At 37.2% G+C, this 25,944-nt stretch overlaps 2 protein-coding genes and 1 long non-coding RNA gene across 3 annotated transcripts in view; 1 reads left to right on the top strand and 2 right to left on the bottom strand.

Moving 5' to 3' along the window:
- Nucleotides 1–3,213: 3,213 nt before the first annotated feature.
- On the bottom strand, nucleotides 3,214–13,608 carry LOC131548000 (protein mono-ADP-ribosyltransferase PARP14-like). Its single transcript, XM_058788845.1, has 17 exons — nucleotides 13,182–13,608; nucleotides 11,347–11,465; nucleotides 11,003–11,033; nucleotides 10,542–10,745; nucleotides 9,996–10,229; nucleotides 7,439–9,864; nucleotides 7,018–7,254; nucleotides 6,632–6,841; nucleotides 6,431–6,539; nucleotides 6,181–6,330; nucleotides 6,011–6,073; nucleotides 5,730–5,912; nucleotides 5,413–5,619; nucleotides 4,702–5,307; nucleotides 4,447–4,595; nucleotides 4,157–4,331; nucleotides 3,214–4,067 (listed from the first exon to the last, which is right to left on the bottom strand). The coding sequence occupies exons 1-17, from the start codon at nucleotides 13,357–13,359 to the stop codon at nucleotides 3,787–3,789; spliced, it is 5,562 nt and encodes a 1,853-aa protein (XP_058644828.1). The 5' UTR covers nucleotides 13,360–13,608; the 3' UTR covers nucleotides 3,214–3,786.
- Nucleotides 13,609–14,749: 1,141 nt separating this feature from the next.
- Nucleotides 14,750–25,944, bottom strand: part of LOC131548003 (protein mono-ADP-ribosyltransferase PARP14-like) — a 16,183-nt gene continuing 4,988 nt past the window's right edge. Inside the window, exons 4-15 of the mRNA XM_058788847.1 lie at nucleotides 25,202–25,405; nucleotides 24,746–24,979; nucleotides 22,255–24,617; nucleotides 21,752–21,982; nucleotides 21,370–21,579; nucleotides 21,136–21,232; nucleotides 20,825–20,974; nucleotides 20,661–20,723; nucleotides 20,333–20,515; nucleotides 18,706–19,782; nucleotides 16,802–17,008; nucleotides 14,750–16,669 (exon numbers count right to left, since the gene is read on the bottom strand). Coding sequence (XP_058644830.1) covers nucleotides 19,763–19,782; nucleotides 20,333–20,515; nucleotides 20,661–20,723; nucleotides 20,825–20,974; nucleotides 21,136–21,232; nucleotides 21,370–21,579; nucleotides 21,752–21,982; nucleotides 22,255–24,617; nucleotides 24,746–24,979; nucleotides 25,202–25,405 — 3,755 coding nt within the window. The 3' untranslated portion in view covers nucleotides 14,750–16,669; nucleotides 16,802–17,008; nucleotides 18,706–19,762. The remainder of the gene's footprint in view (nucleotides 16,670–16,801; nucleotides 17,009–18,705; nucleotides 19,783–20,332; nucleotides 20,516–20,660; nucleotides 20,724–20,824; nucleotides 20,975–21,135; nucleotides 21,233–21,369; nucleotides 21,580–21,751; nucleotides 21,983–22,254; nucleotides 24,618–24,745; nucleotides 24,980–25,201; nucleotides 25,406–25,944) is intronic.
- Nucleotides 20,841–25,944, top strand: part of LOC131548011 (uncharacterized) — a 14,173-nt gene continuing 9,069 nt past the window's right edge. Inside the window, exon 1 of the long non-coding RNA XR_009273083.1 lies at nucleotides 20,841–20,994. This is a non-coding gene — a long non-coding RNA (uncharacterized LOC131548011). The remainder of the gene's footprint in view (nucleotides 20,995–25,944) is intronic.

Below are 25,944 nucleotides of genomic sequence, written 5' to 3'. Positions count from 1 at the left end.
GGACTCTTTATTGGTGGTTACCACATCACGGTCCAGTTTGAATAAGGATTTTAAGTTCTTTTCGACGTGAGACCATAGTCTGGACTATTTTTGACTGTTCTTTGTTAGGAAGAGTGTGGTGTTTGAGAGCTGTGATGTGTTTTCATTACAAGAGGATCAATTTCATGGACAGTGTTTGGATATTGATGTACTACATATAAGACTTTCGCACACATCAACTTTCACGTGATGAAATCCTACAATCTTACATTGCTTTGTTTGCTTTCTTTTGTTTTTTTTTTGTACTTTTGTGTATTTACCTTTTTGACTATATGTAGCTGTGTTAACCTGAATTGTTTTCTATTTCCTAGTGTGTGACTAGCCTTAGTCATTTCCCATAAAACTTGCTAAATCAGTGATAGACAGAAATCAAAAGATTCCTACTGCTCTATTCATCCTGGTGCCTTCAGTTTATTCTATCCTAGCCATAAACTTGAGGCAACATCAACCTCCACATGATCTACTAGTCATAATGATTTCATGAGAGTTCATATAACATTTTATTTTCAGGTAAGATTGCATCATGCTAATTACATAAATAATTAGAAGCCCATTCAGAAATGACAATGCAATTGTGAATAGCATGGCATGGCCTACCTTTTACCTTAGTATTCCAAACACCTACAGCAAAACAAGCATGTGTTTTAAAGAATAAATTCAATTAGTCTGTGTGCACATGTAGTAGCACAAACAACTATAAAGGGAATTGCATGAGTACAATGTGTTTAACACAATTACACATTTGAAAATAAAAAAGAAATGCATAACAGAGCAGGGAAACACACAGCAGTATGTGAGAGTTCTAGCGCAGAGCTCCAGAGACTCACAGACACTTTGTGGGGGTTTTCTGGTTACAGAATCCCAAGATGTTTTGTCATTTCACTTTTATATCCAGACCAGAACAAATAAATCTTACAATCCAAGTTATAAAACCATAAAAGACATTTTGGTTTGTTAGGATCTCGTGACCCAAGGGCCACACCTGGTTGGAGAGGGGAAAACAGGGGAGACCTTGAGGAGGACACTGTTACGGAAGGAACAGAGGAAGCGTGCGGATCTATCTGCAGAGCTTTTATTAATAGGTGTGGTCACGATCAGGCATGGGTCAGACAATGGCAAACAGGGATGTAGAAGACAAGACACAGAGCAGTCCGGTAAACAAGCGAGGGTCAATCGACGGCGAACGTAATCCAACAGCAAAACTAAGAAGAGATAATCCAGGTACACGGTAATAGTCTAGGCGAGGTGCAAACACAATCCAAAACAGCAAGGCAAAGGGTAAATCCAAGATACACAGGCTAGAATCAAAACACAGGAAAAACAGGCAAGGCAAGACTATGACTATGACTATGAAAACTAAGACAGGCTCCGTAAAGTAGCTAACAGCTATCACAGTGATAAAGGCTGAACAATACTCAATACAATAGTGAGAAAGAGAAAGTCAATGGTTTATGTAGAGTGTGTGATTGGCTACAGCCGTGTGCGTAATCAGAGTGAAATGGATTGTGGGAACTGAAGTCCAGTGTAAGTGTAACAGTGTAGTGTGTGAGAGTCAATATGATGTGTAGGGTTAATATGTAAATAATTTAATTTAGCTCAAAGGGAATCATTTATGATTTTATAGGGAATTTGAACAGAATCACTGTTTTGCGGCTGATCACGGAGTCGGCCGGCGATTCACTGAACGAGCCGTATGACATTAATTCTGCACTGGATATCAAAATATAGTGAAAACACTATTAATAAGCACAGTAACAAGATCGGCAGATTAAGACATTAACTTGTAAGCACAAAACAAAAGATACTTCTCTTTTCAATATAAATAAGACTTTACTTATATAAACCTAAGACATAAACTAATGTAACACATGAACACACACATTCACACAAGATGCAGAAAGAGAGAAAGTGAGGAAAGGATGAGTTTAAGAGAATGAAAATGTGATATCCCAAGTTTACAGCAATATGGGCTATTGCATAGACCTGAACAACCATCAATCACTTATTTAACCCTCGCACTGAGTTTCTCAGTGAGGCTAAAATTTATATTAAATGCACCAGCTCAGTTAGAATCTGGAGGTTACTTGCGTTGCGTTGCCTCTGTGTTAAGGGATACCCTTTTGTCGTCGTCGTTGCAGGAAAAGGGGTTTCTCAAGTTGTCGATTGGCTGGAAGTTCAGTAGTCATTGAAGTGATGTCTTGGGCGTTGGCTGGAGATGCGGAGTTGGTCTGGTTGAAGTTTTGAGGCGGTCACAGGCTCGAGTTGAACTCGGAGACAAGGCATGGCGGTATAACTTAAACTGATAACACGAAACTCGCAAAGGAAAAGAAACTAAAATTAAAGAAAGAAAGGATGTAACTAGACTAGGTGGGTTTTCTTTTCATCGTGATGTTAAGTAGCAACTGGCCTGTAAGCCAGAGCACGCTCAAAGAGCGCTAAAAAGCAGCGTCAAAATGCGGTGGCAAAAAGAAGAAGAGAGGAAAAAAGAAGAGGAAAGGGGCCTGTTTGACGGTGTCCTGAGTTTTTAAACTCGGCTTCTGGACACATCCCATCTGGTGTCTTGACCAATTAGATAGGCTATTATCTTAGCTAGGGTTGTTCCTTCCATCATAAATCAGAATGTTATCAGTCACATGGTCCGAATTTTACACACTCTTGCAAAGTATACTTTTGGATGTGATTTCTATAACCAGAATATGATACATTTATATTTATATTTAATCATACTGCTCTTACTGGGACACACACGCATTTAGAGCAATTAAATTAACGATTTGGTTAGCACAGTCGTGGCAGAATTTTCCTCATGTCAGGGCAACAATTCATGAACTTAATCAACAAGATGTGACATTTATAAACCAATGTAACATTTAAACATCCAAACATGGATGTCTCTGAGCTAAGCCCCAGATATAAACTATGTTAATAGTTCTGACAGCTTGTAAACATAACTAATGGACAATACTGGATCATTCAAAAAGACAAATTTGTTAATGTTATGTCTTTCTTTTAGGTGGGGACGCATTTTGACATCATTAGAGATAAATAGTGATGATCGCTCTGATATACCAATCACCTAGTACAATTTAAAAATCAATCCATGCACATATCAATCTGTGCTGAAGAGCTGAGCTGACTGACATAATCACCAAAACAATACTTGTACAATTACAGTTTTGTGATTTTAAGAACAAAAACTGTTTATTTATTAAATACTCTTCACACAAACACAAATCTAAAATAAAATGTCATTCTAGCAGTTAACTGCAACTTTATAGAAATGTATTGTAATTAGTAACATAAAATGAGGTTTATTTGAAATGATTAAAATAGGTTTCAAATGTTTTATTTGCTAAATGGTATTTCAGTCAAGATTTTTGTAAAATTTAATGTTACATAATTTCATTTTAATCAGATGTGGTCTTACAGTGGTATTTCATCCCCTGTAAAGCAGAAATGCTTAACTTGAACCCATTTTTTAGTAGGCTTTTACTCAATATGTTAAATTGGCAGGATAAAAACAAACCGTTGCTGATTAACCCTATAAGGTTAGAAGAGAACCATAAGATTAAACCACTAAAGTAGGAAGTAGGTTTAAGGTTCTCTCATATTTATATTTTTATTTACACAGCAAAGATTATTCTAACAATTTCTGTAATTCCTCCAAGTAAATATTTTATATTGTTTTAAACTTCATCAAGATAGCAACAAAATCACTAGCTGACAGAAACTGAGATCTCATAATCATTACTGGAAGGTGAGTAGGTATTCTGGGTAAGCTTGTACATCGTTGAAGATCACAAACATGGTTGGGTTGTTCATATTATCAGTCACACTGTTAAAGAGATCAGCACTACTGGAGCTCTTCGCAGGGGGAACAGGAAGACCTTGTTTTCCTTGAGTGTAATCACCAACAAGTACCCTGACATGGTACATGCGTTTGTGTCCTTTGACATCAGGTTTAGAGTAGCGTTGGGCTGAGTAACATGGGTCCACAGCAAAATATGTACCATTCCCATACATGGCTCCTACAAACAGAACAAGAGCAAAATAATCTTGATTTAAAATTCAAATGGAAACAAGAGCAAATAAAGTTTATACTGAATTTGACTGATACCGTGTATGCCAGCGAAGCTGCGATTGAAGCCGTGATTGTTGATCTGATCCGTCTTATCAGGGCCAGTGCCATGGAAAAGACGTTTTTCATTTTTTGTGTGTTTGTTTTTGTCTTCCAGCTCCTCCTTTTTGATCATGTAGTTTCTCCAAAGTGCACTGTTTTGGACTCTTTCAATCTAAAGACAAATAAAAATTAACAAAACAGCATTACACCATTGTACTAAATTTAGACAACAGAACTTTTTAAAACTATTAAATACACATTACTCCTCCCTCCCAGTACTGTCTTACTGTAATGATACTGTTACTGGATAGTCCGGTGCTTGTGAACTCCTCCTCCACTTCTGCATATTCCTTTGAGCCTGGTGTGAGTTTTACAAGAACAACCGACTGTCCTTTCATGTCCTCCCAATGTGAAGGCAAAGATCTTTGAGCTACAACTGTGAACAAAAACATGATGAAACTAATATTTGATGGCCTTCTAACAGTCATCTTTATCCAGATAATGACTAACTGTTTTGTTTTTTATTACTAAAATCATCTCACCTTCCAGATCTACTCTGTTCAGCTCAATCATCAGACTCCCTTTTGTGGCCACTTGGCGAACTAAATTGGCTTCATATTCAACATTATTAATCTTGATTTTCACTGAAGTCTGTCTATTCTGAAAGGCCTGTTCCAGGTCATAATTGGTCAATATATCAAAGCTTTTGATGCCCCATCCATTTTCCTGGTATTGCCACTTAACCAAACTTCTAATGAAAAAAGCCTCACGCCTTCGGTTTTCATTCCTTTCCACCTTTCTGATCATGTCCCGAATACGACTCTCTGCAGTGTGAACGTCTCTTGTCAGACCCTCCAGTGTGATGACAGAGTCTTGGCCTTTCTTCTCAAGCCGGACACTGACTGTGAGCTCCCTCTGCATGGTGTTCAGCATTTCTCCATCCTCCTTTGTGAAATGAGTAATCGCTGCATCCCGGATTGGGACGGTCATATGCTCCTGTAATATCATGCTGTTGATTATATTCTTGGCTTCACTCAGGTCCTCGGGTGTCTCCCCACACAGTTGAAACACAGCTGGCTCAATTACTTCACCAACAACTACAAACTCTTCATTTGCAGGAGAGTCTGAATTTCCCGACCACAAGAAGTCTGCAGGTTTTATAGAAAGAAAAGAGGGATCAATTATTGTTTATTAAATGTACAGTATTCACATAAATAGTTGTAAACTAAAGAGCATTATATTTCTTTACTGACCTTTAAGTTTGGTAAACAGACCTTTATCCTCCTCTACTTTCTCACCAGATCTTCTGATCATGCTTTGATGAAAGTCTGCCACCATGTTCGTCTGGAATATGAGAAACTTCACAAGCCGTACATGCACTGGTTTCTTTTTCTTTACAAAGTCAACAACTGCATCAACCATTGCATCTGCAACATCAGCCGGTTTTGCACCTCCCTGACCTAAAGGGTTAGAGACATATTTACCCAAAAAAGTAAAAAATAAATAAACAAATATATCATAAATATACTGCAACCACTAGGTGTAGAAAATAATGCACAAAGTTTCTCACCAGTGCCAAGAGCTGGGAAGGCAACAGAAGTAATCTGGCGTGACTCACATAACTTCAGAACAGACAAAACAACATCCTTAATGTCAGATGGACTATTGCGTCCAATAACATGGATGATGTTTCTACATGGAAGCTGTCCAGCTGAAGTCACAATCTCTGTTTGCTGTACATTTGATGATCCCACTAATGGAAAAAACATGTTTACCAATGGCATCTTAAGCTTAACAGATCTCTGTTTCAATATAAATTAGAAGAAATGGCTAATTTGAAAGTATACAAACCCGTCTGTAAACATTCTTGTTCAACTTGCACTCCAGCAGCATCTAAAATGGCCTTGGACACTCCTAGATTACAAATAAAAAGTGGCACTTACATTGTAATTCTCTTTGAATGTGAAATTAGTTTTAAATGAAACCAAAATAAGTAACCATGTATGTAAAGTTGTTTTGACCTGCTTTCAGAGAAAATGTCTGATTTGAGGAGTTGACAATGGCATCAGTTTTTTCTTTAGTTATGTCTCCTGAAGAAACCTCCAGAGTCACTTGACCCATCTGCATAGTGTGCATCCCAAGAGAGGGAGAGGAGACTTTGCCAATGACCCCTAATTATACAAAAATAATATATTCATAATAATGTTCAATATGTTTTCTGTGATGAGTGTGAAAAATGAGTGTGATGGACTTCAAATAAGAAAGTGTTACCAGAGGTCTGAGCTGATTTGGGAAAAAGATTAATTTTAGGCATGAGATGTCGGTGTGCTCCTTTTGTGACGGAACCCTGAATCCCATGTCTAAAGATGCTAGTAAAGCACTAATAGATAAAGCACAGAAATACACAAGATAACATTAACATGAGCCACTAGGTTAGAATATCTAAATTCAATCTAAATTTCTTTCACTCACCTCTACACTCTCCTTGTCAGAAGGGTGTACAATCACAGTTACCTCTTGAAGGTTTGTGAAATTAAATTTCTGGACTTCTGTCAACATGATTCTAGCCACTAAATCTTTAGGAAAGCCAAGATTCCCAGTCCCGATAGCTGGGAAGGAGATTGAAGCCATTCCTTGAGTTTCTGCTGTTCTCAGGCAATCTCTAATGATCCGAACGAGTACCTTTTAAAATGTAGATAAATATATCTATTATCTATAATTTTTTTAAGAAAGTACCATCTAAATACATAGGTTATATATGGGACACATTTGCATTTTCCAATTTAAATTCAACATAAAAATGATTGATCGAAAAACAAGGATACATTTGATAAAGATTGATTAAATGTATGCCTCACCTTATCTGCTGAGTTTTGTCCACCGTGCCAAAGTGGGCAAACTACATGGAAGACCTTCGAACATTTCAGTTTATATCCATCTGTGATGAGCATTTCACCATAATTCACATTGTTTGAACGAGCAGCTCTGGTGATTTCTGACTGGAGCTGATGACCAGCAGTCTGTAGGAGTGCTTTGGAGACGGCACCTTTACTGAGGTCCAAGTCCTCCGATATAGTGTTTACAATGACATCAGCCTGCAGAACAAACAAATGATACACTTGTAAAGGGAGAGGAATTTTTCAAGTATAATATCTTAAGAAGGGTTGCTTCTCAAGTAAATATTTCTTGTATAAAGCTTTTTTAGGATACTTTTTACTGGCATTCAGTCAAAATAAATAAATCTATCTTAATAATCTTTGTAATCTTAGATTCCCTTACACTCGCATCCTGGATGTTCCCTTTGCTCAGAATGATTTTTAGTCCCTCTTGTGTAGTTTTGGTCTCAAGAACACCCAAGCCTTCAGATTTATCTGATCTGCCACCATAGCTTGAAGTTTCTCTTCTCCAGTATGCTTCGTGTTCAAAGTCTCTATTACCACGGCCTTTGACAACTTCAAACTCTTGGTTTATTTGACCATAGTTTCCACGACCATTTCCACGATAGCCTTGTCCATAGTCACTATGTCCATGGGGTTTGGCTTGATGAGGGAAAGTCATTTTGGGGTTATAAGCAGCAAATTCCTTTCTGACAGCTTGAGTCATGGCATTCACAGTGTCACCATTATTGTCAACCAAGTGAATTTCTGTTAATGTGCTATTGGAGCCTCTGTGGTTATGTAATTCGATGTACTCACACACCTCCTTAGCGATCGATTCAGTGCAAAGATCAAGAGGACAACCAAATATCCCTGAGCTAATAACTGGAATTGCAATGGAGGAGCAGTTTTTGCTTGACGCCTGGTTCAGACTTTCCCTCACAGCACGTTTCAGGCGTTGCACAGTGGTAAGTCTGTCTGAATCGGTGAAGCGAGGTCCCACAGCGTGCACCACATATTTACAGGGAAGACGACCAGCATCAGTGATGATAGCTTCTCCATGCTTCAGAGGCCCATGTGCTTTTGTGTGTTGGTCACAGGTTTGCTGCAGACTTGGTCCAGCAGCTTGGAGAAGTGCGAAAGCTACACCACCGCTGTGCTTCAGATCTTCATTAGCAGCATTGACCACAGCATCAACACTGATCTTGCAAATATCTGTCTTCCTGACAGTAACAGTTACTCCACCTGGTATTCGAACCTCACAAGAGACTTGGCCAATATCTTCTAAACTTCCTTCAGTAAATTCATCTTGTTCCTCTTCCAGCATATCATCTTCCTGAAGAACCACAACAAATCCTTTTTCCTTCAACAGCATTGAGAGCATCATTTTACCCTGCTCCAAGAAGTACTTCTTTGCTCCTGCCTTTTTAATGACCAGTGTGTCCCTGTAGAGACCATCTGCCAAACTTTTAAAGAAGGTCAGAGCTGGTTGGACAAATGTACGCTCTCCAGACAGTTTAATCCAGGGTCTCTTTGAATCAAAATGGACTTTCACCTCATCAGACTTAATCAAATTCTGCCAGTGTTGTGATTTTCGGACTCTTATGAATTCAACCGCGGCATGTGATTTGACACGAACAGTTTCTTCAATTCTAGTGTGTTTCTCAATGAAACATCCTAAGTTTTCACTGACCTCCATCACTGGTTCTCTGAATCCAGTCACCATTACTCTGTCTCTCTGTTTAGATAAATGTGTGATCACAGATGTCTTTTTGGAAGTATTGAACAATTCTTGCAATTGTTTTTTGAGATCCTGCCATTTTGGCATTTGAAGGACACCTTGATCTTCTACAATGAGGTCTTTGGTTGCGAGAACTGTATTCACCCTCTTCTCTGCCTCAGAAAGTGTTTTTTCTGTGCTCCCAATCACAACAACATCTCCATTTATGATTGTGTAGACAGCAGTTATTCCATGAGATATAAAGAGATCTCTTGACATTTCATCACAATCCACTGATCTCAGAAACTCCAGGATTGAATGGTCAATCTGTAAGTGCTTCTGTTTCATATTTATATTCTTCTCAAGGACCCAATTCTTGAAAATGAGAATTTCTGTATGAAGACCTGATAAATCTAATCTGTTCATTTTTTTGTTGTAGTCAATGTGCAGGTCTGGAGAAACAGCCTTAGCTTTTTTCAGGCCATCTTGTTCAAGCAGAGAGTACAAGGCAGGAGAAATTTCCACATACTCTGTCACACTGTTCTTCTCTCTTTGTATTTGATTTGTTGCTCTCTCTAAAATTTTCTCCATTATGGACTTCAGTCCAATTATCTCATGGGTCATTCCTGCCAGTGTCAGCACCCCTTTAGAGGCATCCAAATCTATGAAAACCTGATCTTTCACTAATTCCTTAACATCACTCTCCACTTTCGACCACAAGGCGGGTGACACCGGCCACTCGGATGTTGTGTAGTTTGAGATGATTTTCTTAAAGGCATCAATGGCATTCTTACTCCAGCCATCAATGTGTCTTCTGGTAACTCCTTTCTGTTTCAGTAATGCTGGATCAGGACTGAGCAAAACTTCGGGTTTGTCCATGTTTATGTGGCAGAAGTGTGAGCTCATCTGGTCTTTAGTAGAGGAAATCTGCTCTTTCTTGAGGATGAACTCCCTGATGGCAGGATGTACACTGACTGTAATGGGTTCAGGCAGCTTCAGATGGGGTCTTTTGCCACCATATAAGACAGTTTCAAGTGATTTGAAGTAGGGATATATCTTGACTGGAACATCACAGATGTTATTCTCTTGCTTCAAAACTCTCTCTTTGGCTAAAAAGAATGAAAGATGTATGCATTGTGAATCCGTGCATGTTGACAAGTTTTAATTAGTTGAATAAGTTTTACTTAGTCTAGTCTTTACTGTAATAGCAAAGACTACCAGCAACTGCAAATGTATTTACCTGCTTCCTCCTTAAAAATAATAATGGCTGCTTGTTCTGGTGGAATTGTGATAACTTCCTCTACTGGACCACCCCATTTCTCAAAATACAGTTCCAGCAGCATCTTGTTGTTGTTGGCCTCAGCTGGAAGATCCTCCACTCGCACACATGTGCTTCTCTCCAGTGCACGGGCCCTCAGATTATACTGCTTGAACTTTTCATGTGTCCTGCTGTCCTCAAGAAACTTTTCTGCAGCTGTCAAGTTACATTTTTTCATAATTAAATTTTACTGAATGTGCCAGACACATTTAATCAAGCCATAATAACAACATAAAAGTATGTATACAAGCAAAATATTAAAGGTATTATGTTAAAAAACAAATAATAATTTCAGCCATATAAACTCAAATTCAATACTTTCCCGAGTCCAAAAAAGACCATCACTCAAACCCCAAGTGTTATGTTATCACGATTAAACTAAATTAATTTAAATAAAGAAATGACTAAGTAAAATATGTTTAAATTATGATAAAATAATATAAATGTATATTTTATAGGATAACTTACCACTGGGATTTTTAAAGGTCACAACTGATTTTCTTAATTCTGGTATTAATTCCATGCTAAAGTCATTTTCAGAAAGACTGCTGATGTTCTCCACCAGAAGAGTCAAAACATCTTGATTAACATCATCTGGAAGGTTCTCCAGGACCACAGCACCTGACACTTGAGGCTTCTTCACATCCACATCAGTCTGAGAGGCACTTTGATCTTTAGGCAAAATAAAAGTGACATATTTATTAAATCTTAATGCTAAATATTTTTTTGTATAAAGTCAGCTAGCAGTGTCAGATACAGTTAACAAACAAAATAATATTTTGTATCAATTATTATCTACAGAACTTATATATTTCCCATCAAAAATGAATGTTAATTAGTACTGCCGCAATAACATAAAAAAAAACTTAACCAATAAAGATTACATACACGTAAGCAGCCAGAGACCAAAGTTCAGATGATTTACTTACTTGGTTCCTGATATCCACATGCCTGCTCTGTCTGAAATCACACAAACGTAAAGCATTTACAATTATGTATGTGGAGAACTAAACAAGTATGTTTAGTTAACTAGTCTCCCTACTCCAGCCTTTTCAACAATATGGAGAAATGACAACCATCTTCTTAGAGAAACTCTAAAATTCAAATATATCGCAGCCATAAAACTGTATTAATATTTTTATGATAGATCATTCTGTTCATTTATAGTGACTTCATGCAATCTAAAGAGTTTGATTTCCAGAGCCACTCATCTGAGGTTTGATTGTAAAAGCATTGTGGTCCTAATTCTGCATTTTGTAATAAGTCTACTCACTTGTTGTCCAGTGCTGTCTGCCTGTTCCTCTGCATCACTGGGTTTGTACACTTTCAACTTGATTTTCTGATTGTCAATGGTAATAATGTGTTCTGCCTTTGAGAGCACGCTATCTTGAACTTAAACACAAACAATCAGACGTAGTCAGATACATCACAAGAATTAGAAATCATCACAGTAAGCTATACTGTACAGTATATCATGTTACGTGACATTAGCGAATGTGATTATAATTTTGAAAAGCTTTTCCTCGTAATTTGTCTGAAAGGCTGATTTATATATCTCAGATTTATTTATTTAAAAAGAACTCATGAAATTAGATTGTGTCAACACACTGTTTGTCCACGTTAATGTGACAAAGCACAGCAGCCAATGAAAGTACTGTATTTAAGACTATATCTGGATATGTGACAACTGTACATTGGTATATACCTCAGATATCATATTTATACATGAAGGACGTCTTAATGGTAAACTGGTATTCAAATATGCAAACATCAGATGTTCTATTTGTTCATGAGGGATAATGCATTGGTACGTGTGATGTCAGTCTTATGTCATCATTTGTCATGGCCTTTGTAGTTGTGTAGTTCAACGATCAGGTAGAAAAGTATTAACTTACACTGTAATATTAGTTAATTTATTCTAACACTGTATATATCAGTAAAGGAATGCCGCAGTGAATAAAAAAAAAGCATTATTATGTGGGTAAATCTATAAGTATATTTGCTTTGAAAAGTATTACACGTTTGAACATGACCAGAATGTGTGTGAGTTGAGAGACATGTTCAAATTCGTTGTCTTAACGAGGCAAAACTGTGTGTCTTTGCATGTACCAAAGAAACACAATGATAACTGATGCCTTAACACAGCCAGAATGTGTTTGTCTACTATACTAAAGAAACACATTCAAAATTACCGCATTAACACTGACATTGACATGGTCAAATTTCACACGTTCTGTTTAAAGACTTTTGGCCCCTTCTGCTTTCCATAAAAGTGTGGCCTCTGCTTAATCGTTGATGTCGTTTTCATGGCGCACAAACTAAAATTAAGTTAAACTGGAAGGCTATTGTTTGGTAAACAAATATTGATAATAACTGTTCTGTGATTTCAGGACAGAGATAAAACAGAAAGAAGCTACAAGTGGTAAACAGACACATGAAGAAGCTCCTTAAAACTATGCATTTTCCCCCACAGTATATTTCTCCTATATATCAATATGCATCTGTTACAAAATTACATTTAAATATATTACATATTACACATATTTAACAAGTCTTTGCCATCTAAATAAATTGAGGGCCACTGTATGAGAAGTATTAAATTAATAGGCTATGTAAACATATATTACATATTTTATTGTACTAGGTAAATGTATTTTTAAATATCTGTATCAAAAAATATATTATTTTTGTCACACTTTATTTTAAAGTGTCCTTGTTACAGTGATTGCTGTAACATGTAAAACAACATGTAGGCTACTAGTAACTATGTAACAAGGACACATTAAAATGCAGTGTTATCACAGTTTTTTATTGTTTTCATATTATTTTTATTTATATGTTTTTTTTTTAATCTGAGGGCTTGTTTCTTAATGTAGCCTCAATAAAACCTGGCATTGTTTTATCACGTATGTTTACATTTGTTTCTGGTCTGCTAGTCTTGTTAGCTGGTTATGATAGGCCAATTTGAACGTTAAAATTGCTATAACTGCTAACTTTGCGAGAGTTTGTCGCACTTTGTATTTGAGCCTGAAATTACCTTAGGTGTCTGGAAAGCTTGATAACAAAAACTTTTGTTTATTAGCATATGCTTTTGTGTTCAGCACTTACTGTCAGACGATTTGAACAGAATCGTAGCGGAGTTGCTTCCGTCATTATATTGCACGACGCAGTCTCCTCCTTGAGATTTCTTCTTACTCTGGAAATAAATCTGAAGTTTATTTTTCACACTTTTAGCGTGTTCAGGCCCCCAGTCTCCTTCTACAACGATGGGATAATATTCGTCCATCGCGACCCTTCTGATCAACTCGTGAATGACTTGTGAGTCAGAGTTTATATAGCTGATCCCGCCCTCACTTTTACTTTCGTTTCTGCGTAAATTTACCCTGAAACTGAGAGTGTGGTCTGTTTTTTGTTTTGTTTTTTAACTCATGCACGATAGCAGTGCGATTATTTATATAAACGTTGACCCGAAAACAGATGATAAACACAGTAGTGTATTCCGCGCTCGTTGCTAGTTTTATGTTTGACTGTTAAACAGTCTGCTGCAAAGTTCGCTGGAAACTCGAAGACCTACCTCCAAATCGGGCGTTTGTTATGTAACGTCACGGATTCAAGACAGATACATAAAGAGGAAATTGCCTAAACCATCCAAAAGAATTATAAACAACAAATCCAAATAACTACATCTGTAGGCCTGTTAAATGCAAATATTTATAGCCTGTGGTATCACAACTACAGTAAATTGTGTTACATAAAGCAAAGGAAAATACATCATGTTGTTGTTTCATTCAAGCCATATTGGGTTGTATTATCGTTGCATTTATGATGCCTTGACCAGTGTCTTCAGCATGGTTTTCAATTATTTGTTGTTTCTTAAATCATATGGAATGTTAAAAGCAGATGTGCTCGAACTTTTTACTATGAAGGACTACAATTCAAACTTGTATGAGGGCTATGGGCCAAACGTAAATGTGGCATTATATCTAACTGCACTATATGAAAAATTTATATTAAAGTCATTTTTATTTATTTATTTTAATCAGATTTTACTCATATTTTCTACCTTTTAATGCAAGAATGAAACAAAAAATGTTAACAAAAAGATAAACAGGAAAAAAATCAAGGTCTAAATGGGCCAACTCTGGCCTAAAGGCCTTGGTTTGGGAATCTCTGTTTAAAGGAAATTGTTTTTTTATGCACCAATAGTAATTTACTGAAGCCCTTTGTTATATTTATTGCTACATAATTGTATGTCTAATTTCAATCAATGTGGCCATTTAATCCCCATAAACATAACCCCCAAATGCTCAACACAAACCCTTTTCCTTGCAAGGAAACACTTCAATACATGAAAACAAACAACTGCTGATTATGCAGGTAAAGCTTAGAAGGGAACCATAATATTAAACAACTATAGTGAGTATCAGGAAACCAGTTCTTTACTGAGGATTGAATGAATACTTTCTCAGGATTACATTAATCTTTTCAAAGTGTTTTTTTTTTTTTGGTAATTTATGCACGTTTCTACAGTGCATCTGGAACGTATTCACAGTGCTTCACTTTTTCCACATTTTGTTATGTTACAGTCTTATTCAAATTCATTATTTTCCTCAAAATTCTACAAACAATACCACATAATGACAATGTGAAAAAAAGTTTGTTTGAAATCTTTGCAAATTTATTAAAAATAAAAAGATGAATGCAGCAATGTACAGAGACATCCTTGATGAAAACCTGCTCCAGAGCGCTCTGGACCTCAGACTGGGGCAACAGTTCATCTTTCAACAGGACAACGACCCTGAGCACACAGCCAAGATAACAAAGGTGTGGCTACGGGACAACTCTGTGAGTGTCCTTGAGTGGTCCAGCCAGAGCCCAGACTTGAACCCGATTGAACATCTCTGGAGAGATCTGAAAATGGCTGTGCAACGACACTCCCTGTCCAACCTGATGGAGCTTGAGAGGTCCTGCAAAGACAAATGGGAGAAACTGCCCAAGAATAGGTGTGCCATGCTTGTAGCATTATACTCAAAAAGACTTGAGGCTGTAAGTGGAGCCAAAGGTGCTTCAACAAAGTATTGAGCAAAGGCTGTGAATACTAATGTGCATGTGATTTTTTTATGTTTTTATTTTTTTTATAAAAAATATTTGTAAAGATTTCAAAGAAACTTCTTTCACATTGTCATTATGGGGTATTGTTTGTAGAATTTTGAGGAAAATAATGAATTTAATCAATTTTGGAATAAGGCTGTAACATAACAAAATGTGGAAAAAGTGAAGTGCTATGAATACTTTCCAGATGCACTGTATAGTATACACTGTAATTCATGCCAGTAATTATTACACATACTGTACATTATATACTTATACATCATGTGTTCACCTTCACCAAATCAACATAAAACAGCAACAAAAAAGACTAGCTGACAGAAACTGAGATCTCATAATCATTACTGGAAAGTGATTAAGTATTCTGGGTAAGCTTGTACATCATTGAAGATCACAAACATGGTTGGGTTGGTAATGTTGTCAGTCACACTGTTGCTATTGGAGCTCTTCTTAGAGGAAACAAGATTTCACTCCTTGATTTAAATCATAAGAATTACAAGGTACAAGCATTTATGTCCGTTGATATCAGGTTTAGAGTTGCCTTGGGCTGAGTAACTTGGGTCCACAGCAAAATATATACTATTTCCATATTGAATTTGACTGATACCATGCATGCCAGTGAAACTGTGACTGAACCAATGACTGTAGATCTGGCCAGTGCCGTGGAAGAGATGCTTTTCATTGTTTTTTTATCTTCCAGTTCTTCTTTGGTCAAGAAGTTCTCCAAAGTGTGCTGTTCTGTTCTCTTTCAATCAAAAGGCAAGAATAAGCATTTAGTTTATATCCAGTGCAACTGGAAATAGCTTTGAGCTACTGCGAACAACAAGATGAAAAACCTCAAACTTGATTAAGTAATCTTTGTACATGATGCCATTCTAGTCAATGTCTTAATTATAAAATAATCTCACTTTACAGTTCTATTCTGATCAGTTCAATCCTCACTTTCCCTTTTGTGGCCACTTTGCGAACTAAATCAGCCTCATATTCATCATTGTTAATCTTGATTCTCACTGTAGGCTGTCTCTTCTGAATAGCCTGTTCCAGGTTTTAATTGGTCAAAATATCAAAGTTTTTGATGCTGCTTCCATTTTTCTGATATTGTCACTTAACCACACTGCTAATGAGAAGTGCCTTGCTTCGGCTTTGGTTCTTTTCTACCTTGCAGATCATGTCTTGAATGCGACTGTCTGCAATTTGAACATCTCTTGTCAGACCCTCCAGTGTGATTACAGAGTCTTGGCCTTTCTTCTCAAGCCGGACACTGACTGTGAGCTCCCTCTGCATGGCATTCAGCATTTCTCCATCCTCTCTGGTGAAATGAGCAATGGCTGGATCACGGATTGGGATGGTCACCTGCTCCTGTAATATCATGCTGTTGATCATGTCTCTGGCTTCACTCAGGTCCTTTGGTGTCTCACCACAGAGTTGAAACACAGCTGGCTCAATTTCTTGACCAATCATTACAAACTCTTCATTTCTGGGAGATTCTGAATTTTCACCCCCAAAAAAGTATTTTTATCCAGGTACATGTTCGATGGGAAAAACACAATGATCAATTACTTAACAAAAAATAAGAATGGATGGGATTCATACTACTTTTTTAAATTCTATATACTGACCTTTAATTGTGGTAAACAGACTTTTATCCTCTTCTACTTTCTCACCAGATCTTCTGATCATGCTTTGGTGAAAGTGTTCCACCATGTTCGTCTGGAATATAAGAAACTTCACAAATTTTACATGCACTGGTTTGTTTTTCTTCACAAAGTCAACAACTGCATCAACCATTGCATCTGCAATATTAGCTGGATTTGCACCTCCCTGACCTAAAGAATTAGAGACAAAAAAGGAAAAGAGTAGTGAATAATTCACACAAAATATCAGTAATGCATTTGTTTATGCTGTCGATCATTAAAAAAAACAAAACAAACGAATTAATCACATATTTTTCTTAATTATTTCTGATTAATCGCAAATTAATATAACATATTTATAGTGTCATCATTTCACATTGAATCTACAAATTAATGTAGAAACAACATAAATATTTAAATTTTAGCCATTCATTATAACAATCCAACATTTTACATTTAATAGGCTTTGAACAATATGACAAGTGAACTTAAAACAATCTTCACATAAACTATACATTCTATAGGCTATATACTATACATTCTAATATATGAATAAAATAAATCACCCATTCAATTTACATTTTATTACTTGATTATTTGACTTATCACAATTTAATTAAAATTTTTCATTTTATGAAATTAAACAAGTGGCCTAAATCAGTCAGTTCCCAAAGTTTTTTTTATACAGTCCACCTAGAATTCACTGAACAAGCATTTTGGAATGTGAGTCAAAGGCAATATGACATCAAAAAGCACTGGGGATACATTTACTTGCCATTTACAATCTAAAACCAGAGCCTTCACTCTCGGTGTATTAATGGCCAAATGTGCCAAGCTGCGGTTTCGGACATCGCCATAGCTGCTTCACAGATATTCAGCGGTTCACTCTGACGTTAATTTAGATGAATATACACTATATATTCACTTATCAAGTGTTTATGAGAAGTGTGGGAGTATTAGCCTATCGCGCTTACTGCATGGCATGGAGGCGCCCACGCAATCCCTTGTTTTTTTTTTTTACTTCAGAAAGTACTTAAAATACTGTCATTTTTGGTCATTCAGATAAGAGTGGCCTTATATACACACTACATCATTCTTATATATATATATTTTGCACCATTTATGTACACTCACAATAACACCACAACGTTGTGCTTTTGTAAAAGAGAGAAAATAAACAGGATGTGCTTTCTGCCGTCTCTCGTGCAATCTCCGTCACAACAATGAACCGGCTACTTGCCTCACACAGACATAAAGAAATCTATAGAGAGCTTGAAATGTCTGCCATAGCTATTAAACAATTTAAATAAAACAAATATTCTCTTATATAGTCTGCATTAAAATGTGCGGTTCTCAATTAAAGACATGTCCATTACTGTGGAGATCAGTATGAGCATCTCACACGTTTTCTTTCCCCCCCCCCCCCCAACACATTCATAATCTTTATGCGCATGCTTGAGCATACAATAGGCTATAATACTCCTATATGCCTATTAAAGGATGGTTATAGGTTATTATACAAATTTAAACGTGTGACGTATTGACTAGAAAAATCTTTAGTCAGCGGCAGGCCTACTTGGCACAAGGAATGGATCCATTTTTAAAATAAAATGCTATGACATTACGAAAAGTGTGACAAATCATGTCACGTTATATAGCATATAATATATATATATATACACACACACACACACACACACACATAGCACCCCATAGTGACAGAAAAACACAGAATTGTTGAAGTTTTTGCAGATTTATTAAAAAAGAAAAACTGAAATATCACATGGTCCTAAGTATTCAGACCCTTTGCTCAGCATTTAGTAGAAGCACCCTTTTGATCTAATACAGCCATGAGTCTTTTTGGGAAAGATGCAACAAGTTTTTCACACCTGGATTTGGGGATCCTCTGCCATTCCTCCTTGCAGATCCTCTCCAGTTCTGTCAGGTTGGATGGTAAACGTTGGTGGACAGCCATTATTAGGTCTCTCCAGAGATGCTCAATTGGGTTCAAGTCAGGGCTCTGGCTGGGCCATTCAAGAACAGTCACGGAGTTGTTGTGAAGCCACTCCTTCGTTATTTTAGCTGTGTGCTTAGGGTCATTGTCTTGTTGCAAGGAAAACCTTCGGCCCAGTCTGAGGTCCTGAGCACTCTGGAGAAGGTTTTCATCCAGGATATCCCTGTACTTGGCCGCATTCATCTTTACCTCGATTGCAACCAGTCGTCCTGTCCCTGCAGCTGAAAAACACCCCCACAGCATGATGCTGCCACCACCATGCTTCACTGTTGGGACTGTATTGGACAGGTGATGAGCAGTGCCTGGTTTTCTCCACACATACCGCTTAGAATTAAGGCCAAAAAGTTCTATCTTGGTCTCATCAGACCAGAGAATCGTATTTCTCACCATCTTGGAGTCCTTCAGGTGTTTTTTAGCAAACTCCATGCTTTATGGCTTCCGTTGGGCCACTCTGCCATAAAGCCCCGACTGGTGGAGGGCTGCAGTGGTGGTTGACTTTCTACAACTTTCTCCCATCTCCCGACTGCATCTCTGGAGCTCAGCCACAGTGATCTTTGGGTTCTTCTTTACCTCTCTCACCAAGGCTCTTCTCCCCCGATAGCTCAGTTTGGCCGGACGGCCAGCTCTAGGAAGGGTTCTGGTCGTCCCAAACATCTTCCATTTAAGGATTATGGAGGCCACTGTGCTTTTAGGAACCTTAAGTGCAGCAGAATTTTTTTTTTGTAACCTTGGCCAGATATGTGCCTTGCCACAATTCTGTCTCTGAGCTCCTCAGGCAGTTCCTTTGACCTCATGATTCTCATTTGCTCTGACATGCACTGTGAGCTGTAAGGTCTTATATAGACAGGTGTGTGGCTTTCCTAATCAAGTCCAATCAGTATAATCAAACACAGCTGGACTCAAATGAAGGTGTAGAACCATCTCAAGGATGATCAGAAGAAATGGACAGCACCTGAGTTAAATATATGATTGTCACAGCAAAGGGTCCGAATACTTAGGACCATGTGATATTTCAGTTTTTTTTTTTATAAATCTGCAAAAATTTCAACAATTCTGTGTTTTTCTGTCAATATGGGGTGCTGTGTGTACATTAATGAGGAAAAAAAATTAACTTAAATGATTTTAGCAAATGGCTGCAATATAATAAAGAGTAAAAAATTTAAGGGGGTCTGAATACTGAATACTTTCCGATATATACTGTACATACGTAAAGACTCAAATGTTTTTATTTGATTTAATTTTTCATGTGTGGGGGTGCTGAAGCACCTGCTAGCCCCTCCCTATGGCCGCCCATGCCAAAGGATGCTAGGGAAAAAATGGTTATTGCGTTAACTGCAATAAATAATTTTAATGTATTAAACCAAAATAAAAAAAATAAATAAATGAATAATCACACAATTAACACATTAATTTTGACAGCCCTAATTTTAATAAATTATACAATAAGTAACAAAACAAAACTCATTACAGTTATGTAAAAAATTAAATCACACGTGTCTTACCAGTGCCAAGAGCTGGGAAGGCAACAGAAGTAATTTGGCGTGCCTCACATAACTTCAGAACAGACAAAACAACATCCTTAATGTCAGATGGACTACTGCGTCCAATAACATGGATGATGTTTCTACATGGAAGTCGCCCAGCTGAAGTCACAATCTCTGTTTTCTGCATGTTTGATGATCTCACTGTTGAAACATGTACACTACATTTACCAAAGTATCTGAAATTCATTAGATCTCTCTTGAAGTATATGCAAAAAATTAATGTCTTCAAAAAAAAAAAAAAAAGTCCGTCAACAAAGAGAAAGAGTAAATTTAAAAAACTACAAACCAATCTGTGAACATTCTTTTTCCACTTGTACTCCAGCAGCAGCTAATATGGCCTTGGATACTCCTGGATTATAAAGACAAATTTTATAATTCTCTTCGAATGTGACAGAAATGATAAATGATTCACTGAAACAGGTAAGACAGTATGTGTGAAATTGGATTAACCTGCTTTCAGTGAAAATGTCTGGTTTGAGGAGTTGACAATGACACCAGTTTTTTCTTTAGTTATGTCTCCTGAAGAAACCTCCAGAGTCACCTGATCCAGCTGCATACTGTGCACTCCATGAGAGGGAGAGGAGACTTTGCCACCAAGCTCTAAAGAAAAACATCAAAACGTATGGAAAATCTAAATTTTATGACAATTTTATCTTGTCACTATCTTATATATATCTTGTGACATACCTTTATTATTAGAATAAATATTTTAACAAAATGTACTTAAAAAAATAAGTGTGATGGACATCAGAAAGTGTTACCAGATTTCTGAGCTGATTTGCCAGAAGTGTTATTTTTAGGCAGGTCATATCGATGTGCTTGACCCTGAATCCCATGTCTAAAGACGCTGGTAAAGCACTAATAGGTAAAGCACAGCAATATACAAGATAACATGAGCAAGTTTAGAGTTTAAACAATGAAAGTACATAGATTGGTCATACTGTACTGTTAATGTTTTTTATGGTTATTTTTATGGATCTAGTTTTGACACTAACCTCTACACTCTCCTTGTCAGAAGGGTGCACAATCACAGTTACCTCTCGAAGGTTTGTAGGCTTAAAATCCTGGACTTCTGTCAGCATGATTCTGGCCACCAGATCTTTAGGAAAGCCAAGATTCCCAGTCCCGATAGCTGGGAAGACGACTGAAGCCATTCTCCACTTTTCTGCTTTTTTCAGGCAATCTTTAATTATCTGACTGAGTATCTTTTAAAATTTAAATAAATATATCTATTTTAATATTTAAAGAAAATAAGTGAAGCCTACATACCAGGCACATTTGCAATATAATTTAATCCTAAAACAGCCAGCAGTAACAGAGATATTGACAACTTTGTTAGATTTCAACTGCAATTTTATATTTTATTGTTTTTCTCACCTTATCTCCTGAGCCTTGTTTCCAAAATGGGCAAACTATATGGAAGACTTTTTGACATTTCAATTTATAACCATCTGTGATGACCATTTCACCATAATTCACCTTCTTTGAGCGAGCAACTCTGGTGATTTCTGACTGGAGCTGATGACCAGCAGTCTGAAGGAGTGCTTGGGAGATGGCACCTTTTCTGAGGTCCAGATCTTCTGATATAGTGTTTACAATGATATCGGCCTGCAGGAGAAACGAATCAGACATTTCTTCTGCAGGAACTGGTCATCCTTTGATTATCATGTTTCACCATACTTATACTGGTATATAAGCCTTTTTTCAAAGACTGTGTCTTTACATAGTTTATAGATCAGGATAGTTAAGCAAAAAAAAAAAACAAATCTGTTTTAGAATGACTTGAGGGTGAGTAAAACAGACTTTTGATTTTTGGATAAACTATCCCTTCAAGTATATTTTATTTTACTGTATTTTTGCCATTACTATTATTCACTTACATGTGCATTCTGAATGTTCCCTTTACTCAGAATGATTTTTAGTCCCTTTTGTGTAGTTTTGGTCTCAAGAACACTTAACATTGAGTGTTGTCCTTCAAAGTCTCCCTGGCTTTTGGGACGTTCAAACTGTTGGTTAATTTGGTTGTAGTTTCCACGGCCATGGCCATGATACTCTTGTACATAGTTACTATGCCCATGGGGTTTGGCTTGATGAGGGAAAGTCATTTTGGGGTTATAAGCAGCAAATTCCTTTCTGATAGCTTGAGTCATGGCTTTCACAGTGTCACCATTATTGTCAACCAAGTGAATTTCAGTTAATGTGCTATTGGAGCCTCTGTGGTTATGATATTCGATGTATTCACACAGCTCCTTGGCGATTGATTCAGTGCAAAGATCAAGAGGACAACCAAATATCCCTGAGCTAATAACTGGAATTGCAATAGAAGAGCAGTTTTTGCTTGACGCTTGGTTCAGACTTTCCCTCACAGCACATCTCAGGCGTTGCACAGTGGTACGTCTGTCTGAATCGGTGAAGCGAGGTCCAACAGCGTGCACCACATACTTACAGGGAAGACGACCAGCATCAGTGATGATAGCTTCTCCAGACTTCAGAGGCCCATTTACTTCTGTGTGTAGGTCACAATATTGTTGCAGACTTGGTCCAGCAGCTTGAAGAAGTGCTAAAGCTAATCCACCAATGTGCTTCAGATCTTCATTAGCAGCATTGACCACAGCATCAACTTTGATCTTGCAAATATCTGCCTTCCTGACAGTAATAGTTACTCCACCTGGTATTCGAACCTCACAAGAGACCTGGCCAATATCTTCAAAACTACCTTCAGTGAATTTATCTTCCTCTGCATCCAGCATATCATCTTCCTGTAGAACCACCATAAATCTTTTTTCCTTTAACAGCATTGAGAACATAGTTTTACCCTGCTCCAAGAAGTACTTCTTTGCTCCTGCGCTTTTAATGATCAGTCTGTCTGTGCAGAGATCATCTGCCAACTTTTTAAATAGAGTCACAGCTGGCTGGACAAATGTGTGCTTTCCAGACAGTTTAATCCAGGGTCTCTTTGGATCAAAACTCACTTTCAACTCATTAGACTTAGTAAAATGCTGCCAATCTTGTGATTTTCTGACTTCTATGAATTCTGATACCGCAAGTGATTTGACACGAACAGTTTCTTCAGTTCTACCGTGTTTCTCAATGAAATATCCTAAGTCCTCACTGACCTGCATCACTGGTTCTCTGAATCCCGTCACTGTTACTTTGTCTCTGTTTTTAGAGACTTTTATAAACACAGATCTCTTTTTGAAAGTACTGAATGAATTTTCCTGCTGTTTTGTGAGATCCTGCCACTCTGTCATTTCAAAGACTCCCTGATCTTCTACAATGAGGTGTTTGGATGTGAGAACTGTATTTAACCTCTTCTCTGCCTCATTAAGTGCTCTTTCTGTGCTTCCAATCACAACAACATCTCCATTTTCCGTTGTGTAGACAGCAGTTATTCCATGAGATATGAAGAGGTCTCTGGACATTTCGTCACAATCCACTGATCTCAGAAACTCCAGGATTGAACAGTTAATCTGTAAGTGCTTCTGTTTCATATGTATTTTCTTCTCAAGGACCCAATTTTTGATGGCAAGAGTTTCTTTATCAAGCCCTGATAGAACTAATCTGTTCATTTTTTTGTTGTAGTCAATGTGCAGATGTGGATAAACAGCCTTCAGGCCATCTTGTTCGAGCAAAGAGTACAAGGCAGGAGAAATCTCCAAATACTCAGTCACACTGTTCTGCTCTCTAACCATTTGATTTGTTGCTCTCTCTAAAAATTTCTCCATGATGGGTTTCAATCCAATTATCTCGTGAGTCATTCCTGCCAGTGTCAGCACCCCTTTGGAGGCATCCAAATCTGTAAATACCTGATCTTTCACTACTTTCCTAATATCACTTTCTACTGTAGACCACAAGGCGGGTGACACCGGCCACTCGGATGTTGTGTAGCTTGAGATGATTTTCTTAAAGGCATCAATGGCATTCTTACTCCAGCCATCAATGTCTCTTCTGGTAACTCCTGTCTGTTTCAGTAATGCTGGATCAGGACTGAGCAAAACTTCAGGTTTGTCCATGTTTATGTGGCAGAAGTGTGAGCTCATCTGGTCTTTAATGGAGGAAATCTGCCCTTTCTTGAGAATGAACTCCCTGATGGCAGGATGTACACTGATTGTAATGGGTTCAGGCCGCTTCAAATGTGGTCTGTTGCCACCATACAAGATTGTATCCAGTGATTTAAAGTAGGGATATATCTTGACTGGAACATTACAGATGTTATTCTCTTGCTTCAAAACTCTCTCTTTGGCTGGAAAAGAATAAAAGTTACAGTTACAATGAATTAATACATTGGTGATGACAAAATGAGGCAAAGAAATGTTAGCAACTCTGGAACTGTAACCAGCAAATACTATCAGCAACTGCACATGTATTTACCTTCTTCCTCCTTAAAGATGATAATGGCTGCTTGGTCTGATGGAATTGTGATAACTTCCTCTACTGGACCACCCCATTTCTCAAAATACAGGTCCAGCAGCATCTTATCGTTGTTGGCCTCAGCTGGAAGATTCTCCACCCGCACACATGTGCTTCTCTCCAGTGCACAGGCCCTCAGATTATACTGCTTGAACTTTTCATGTGTCCTGCTTTCCTGAAGGAATTTTTCTGCAGCTTTAAAAAAATAAATAATAATAATTAAAATGCAACTGTAAGTTGTCAGATCAAAAATCTGATCTTCACAGAACTCTTTCTCCTATCCAAAAATACCACCATGTGTCATGTAATAAAGATTAAGCTAAATTAACTTTTGATCCAAAAAAAACTAAACATGTAAAACATGTTTAAAGTATGATAAAACATACAAATAAATGGATACTTTAGAGTAGAACTTACCATTGGTATTTTTAAAGGTCACAACAGCTTTTCTTAATTCTGGTATTAATTCCATGCTAAAGTCATTCTGAGGAAGTCTGCTGATGTTCTCCACCAAAAGATTTAAAACATCGTGTTTAACATCATCTGGAAGGTTCTCCAGGACCACAGCACCTGACTCTTGAGGCTTCTTCACATTCACATCAGTCTGAGAGGCACTTTGATCTTTAGGAAAAATAAAAGTGACACATATTTATTAAATCTCAATGCAAATTATTTGTTGTAAAGTTACCTAACAGTGTCAGCAACAGTTAACATAAAAAATTGGAAAAAATAAATAAATTTGTACCAATTAGTAACTACCTAACACAGTGCAATTAACATTATTAGAGAAAAACATTACTTATTGCAAATAGTGCCAATTATCTGCACCTCTGCATTGTAATACATTATAAAATAGTATGCAACTTATTGAGTGTAATTTTTTTATTTTATTTCAAATTATTAAATGGATGCCACCTTATTGGGATAAAAACTCTCCCTACACCTACCCTAATCCTACCCGATGCTTTGTTCAAATGTTTGATTATTTCCTTCATTTTTATAAAAAAATAAATGCTTTTCTGATGTGATTTGAAATTTAAAAAGGGAGAAAAAAAGTTCGCCAAAGGGCAGATTAGAACCCCGGTCGATCGTGTCAAAAGAACGGTAGCACGCACTTTACCATCTGTGCCACTAAATCTGACGATTGACAACCGTCTTTT

Source organism: Onychostoma macrolepis, chromosome 10 (genome assembly GCF_012432095.1).
Source record: "Onychostoma macrolepis isolate SWU-2019 chromosome 10, ASM1243209v1, whole genome shotgun sequence".
NCBI lineage: Eukaryota > Metazoa > Chordata > Actinopteri > Cypriniformes > Cyprinidae > Onychostoma > Onychostoma macrolepis.
Note: the sequence above shows the minus strand (reverse complement) of the source record. Positions and strands in the feature narration are given on the sequence as shown.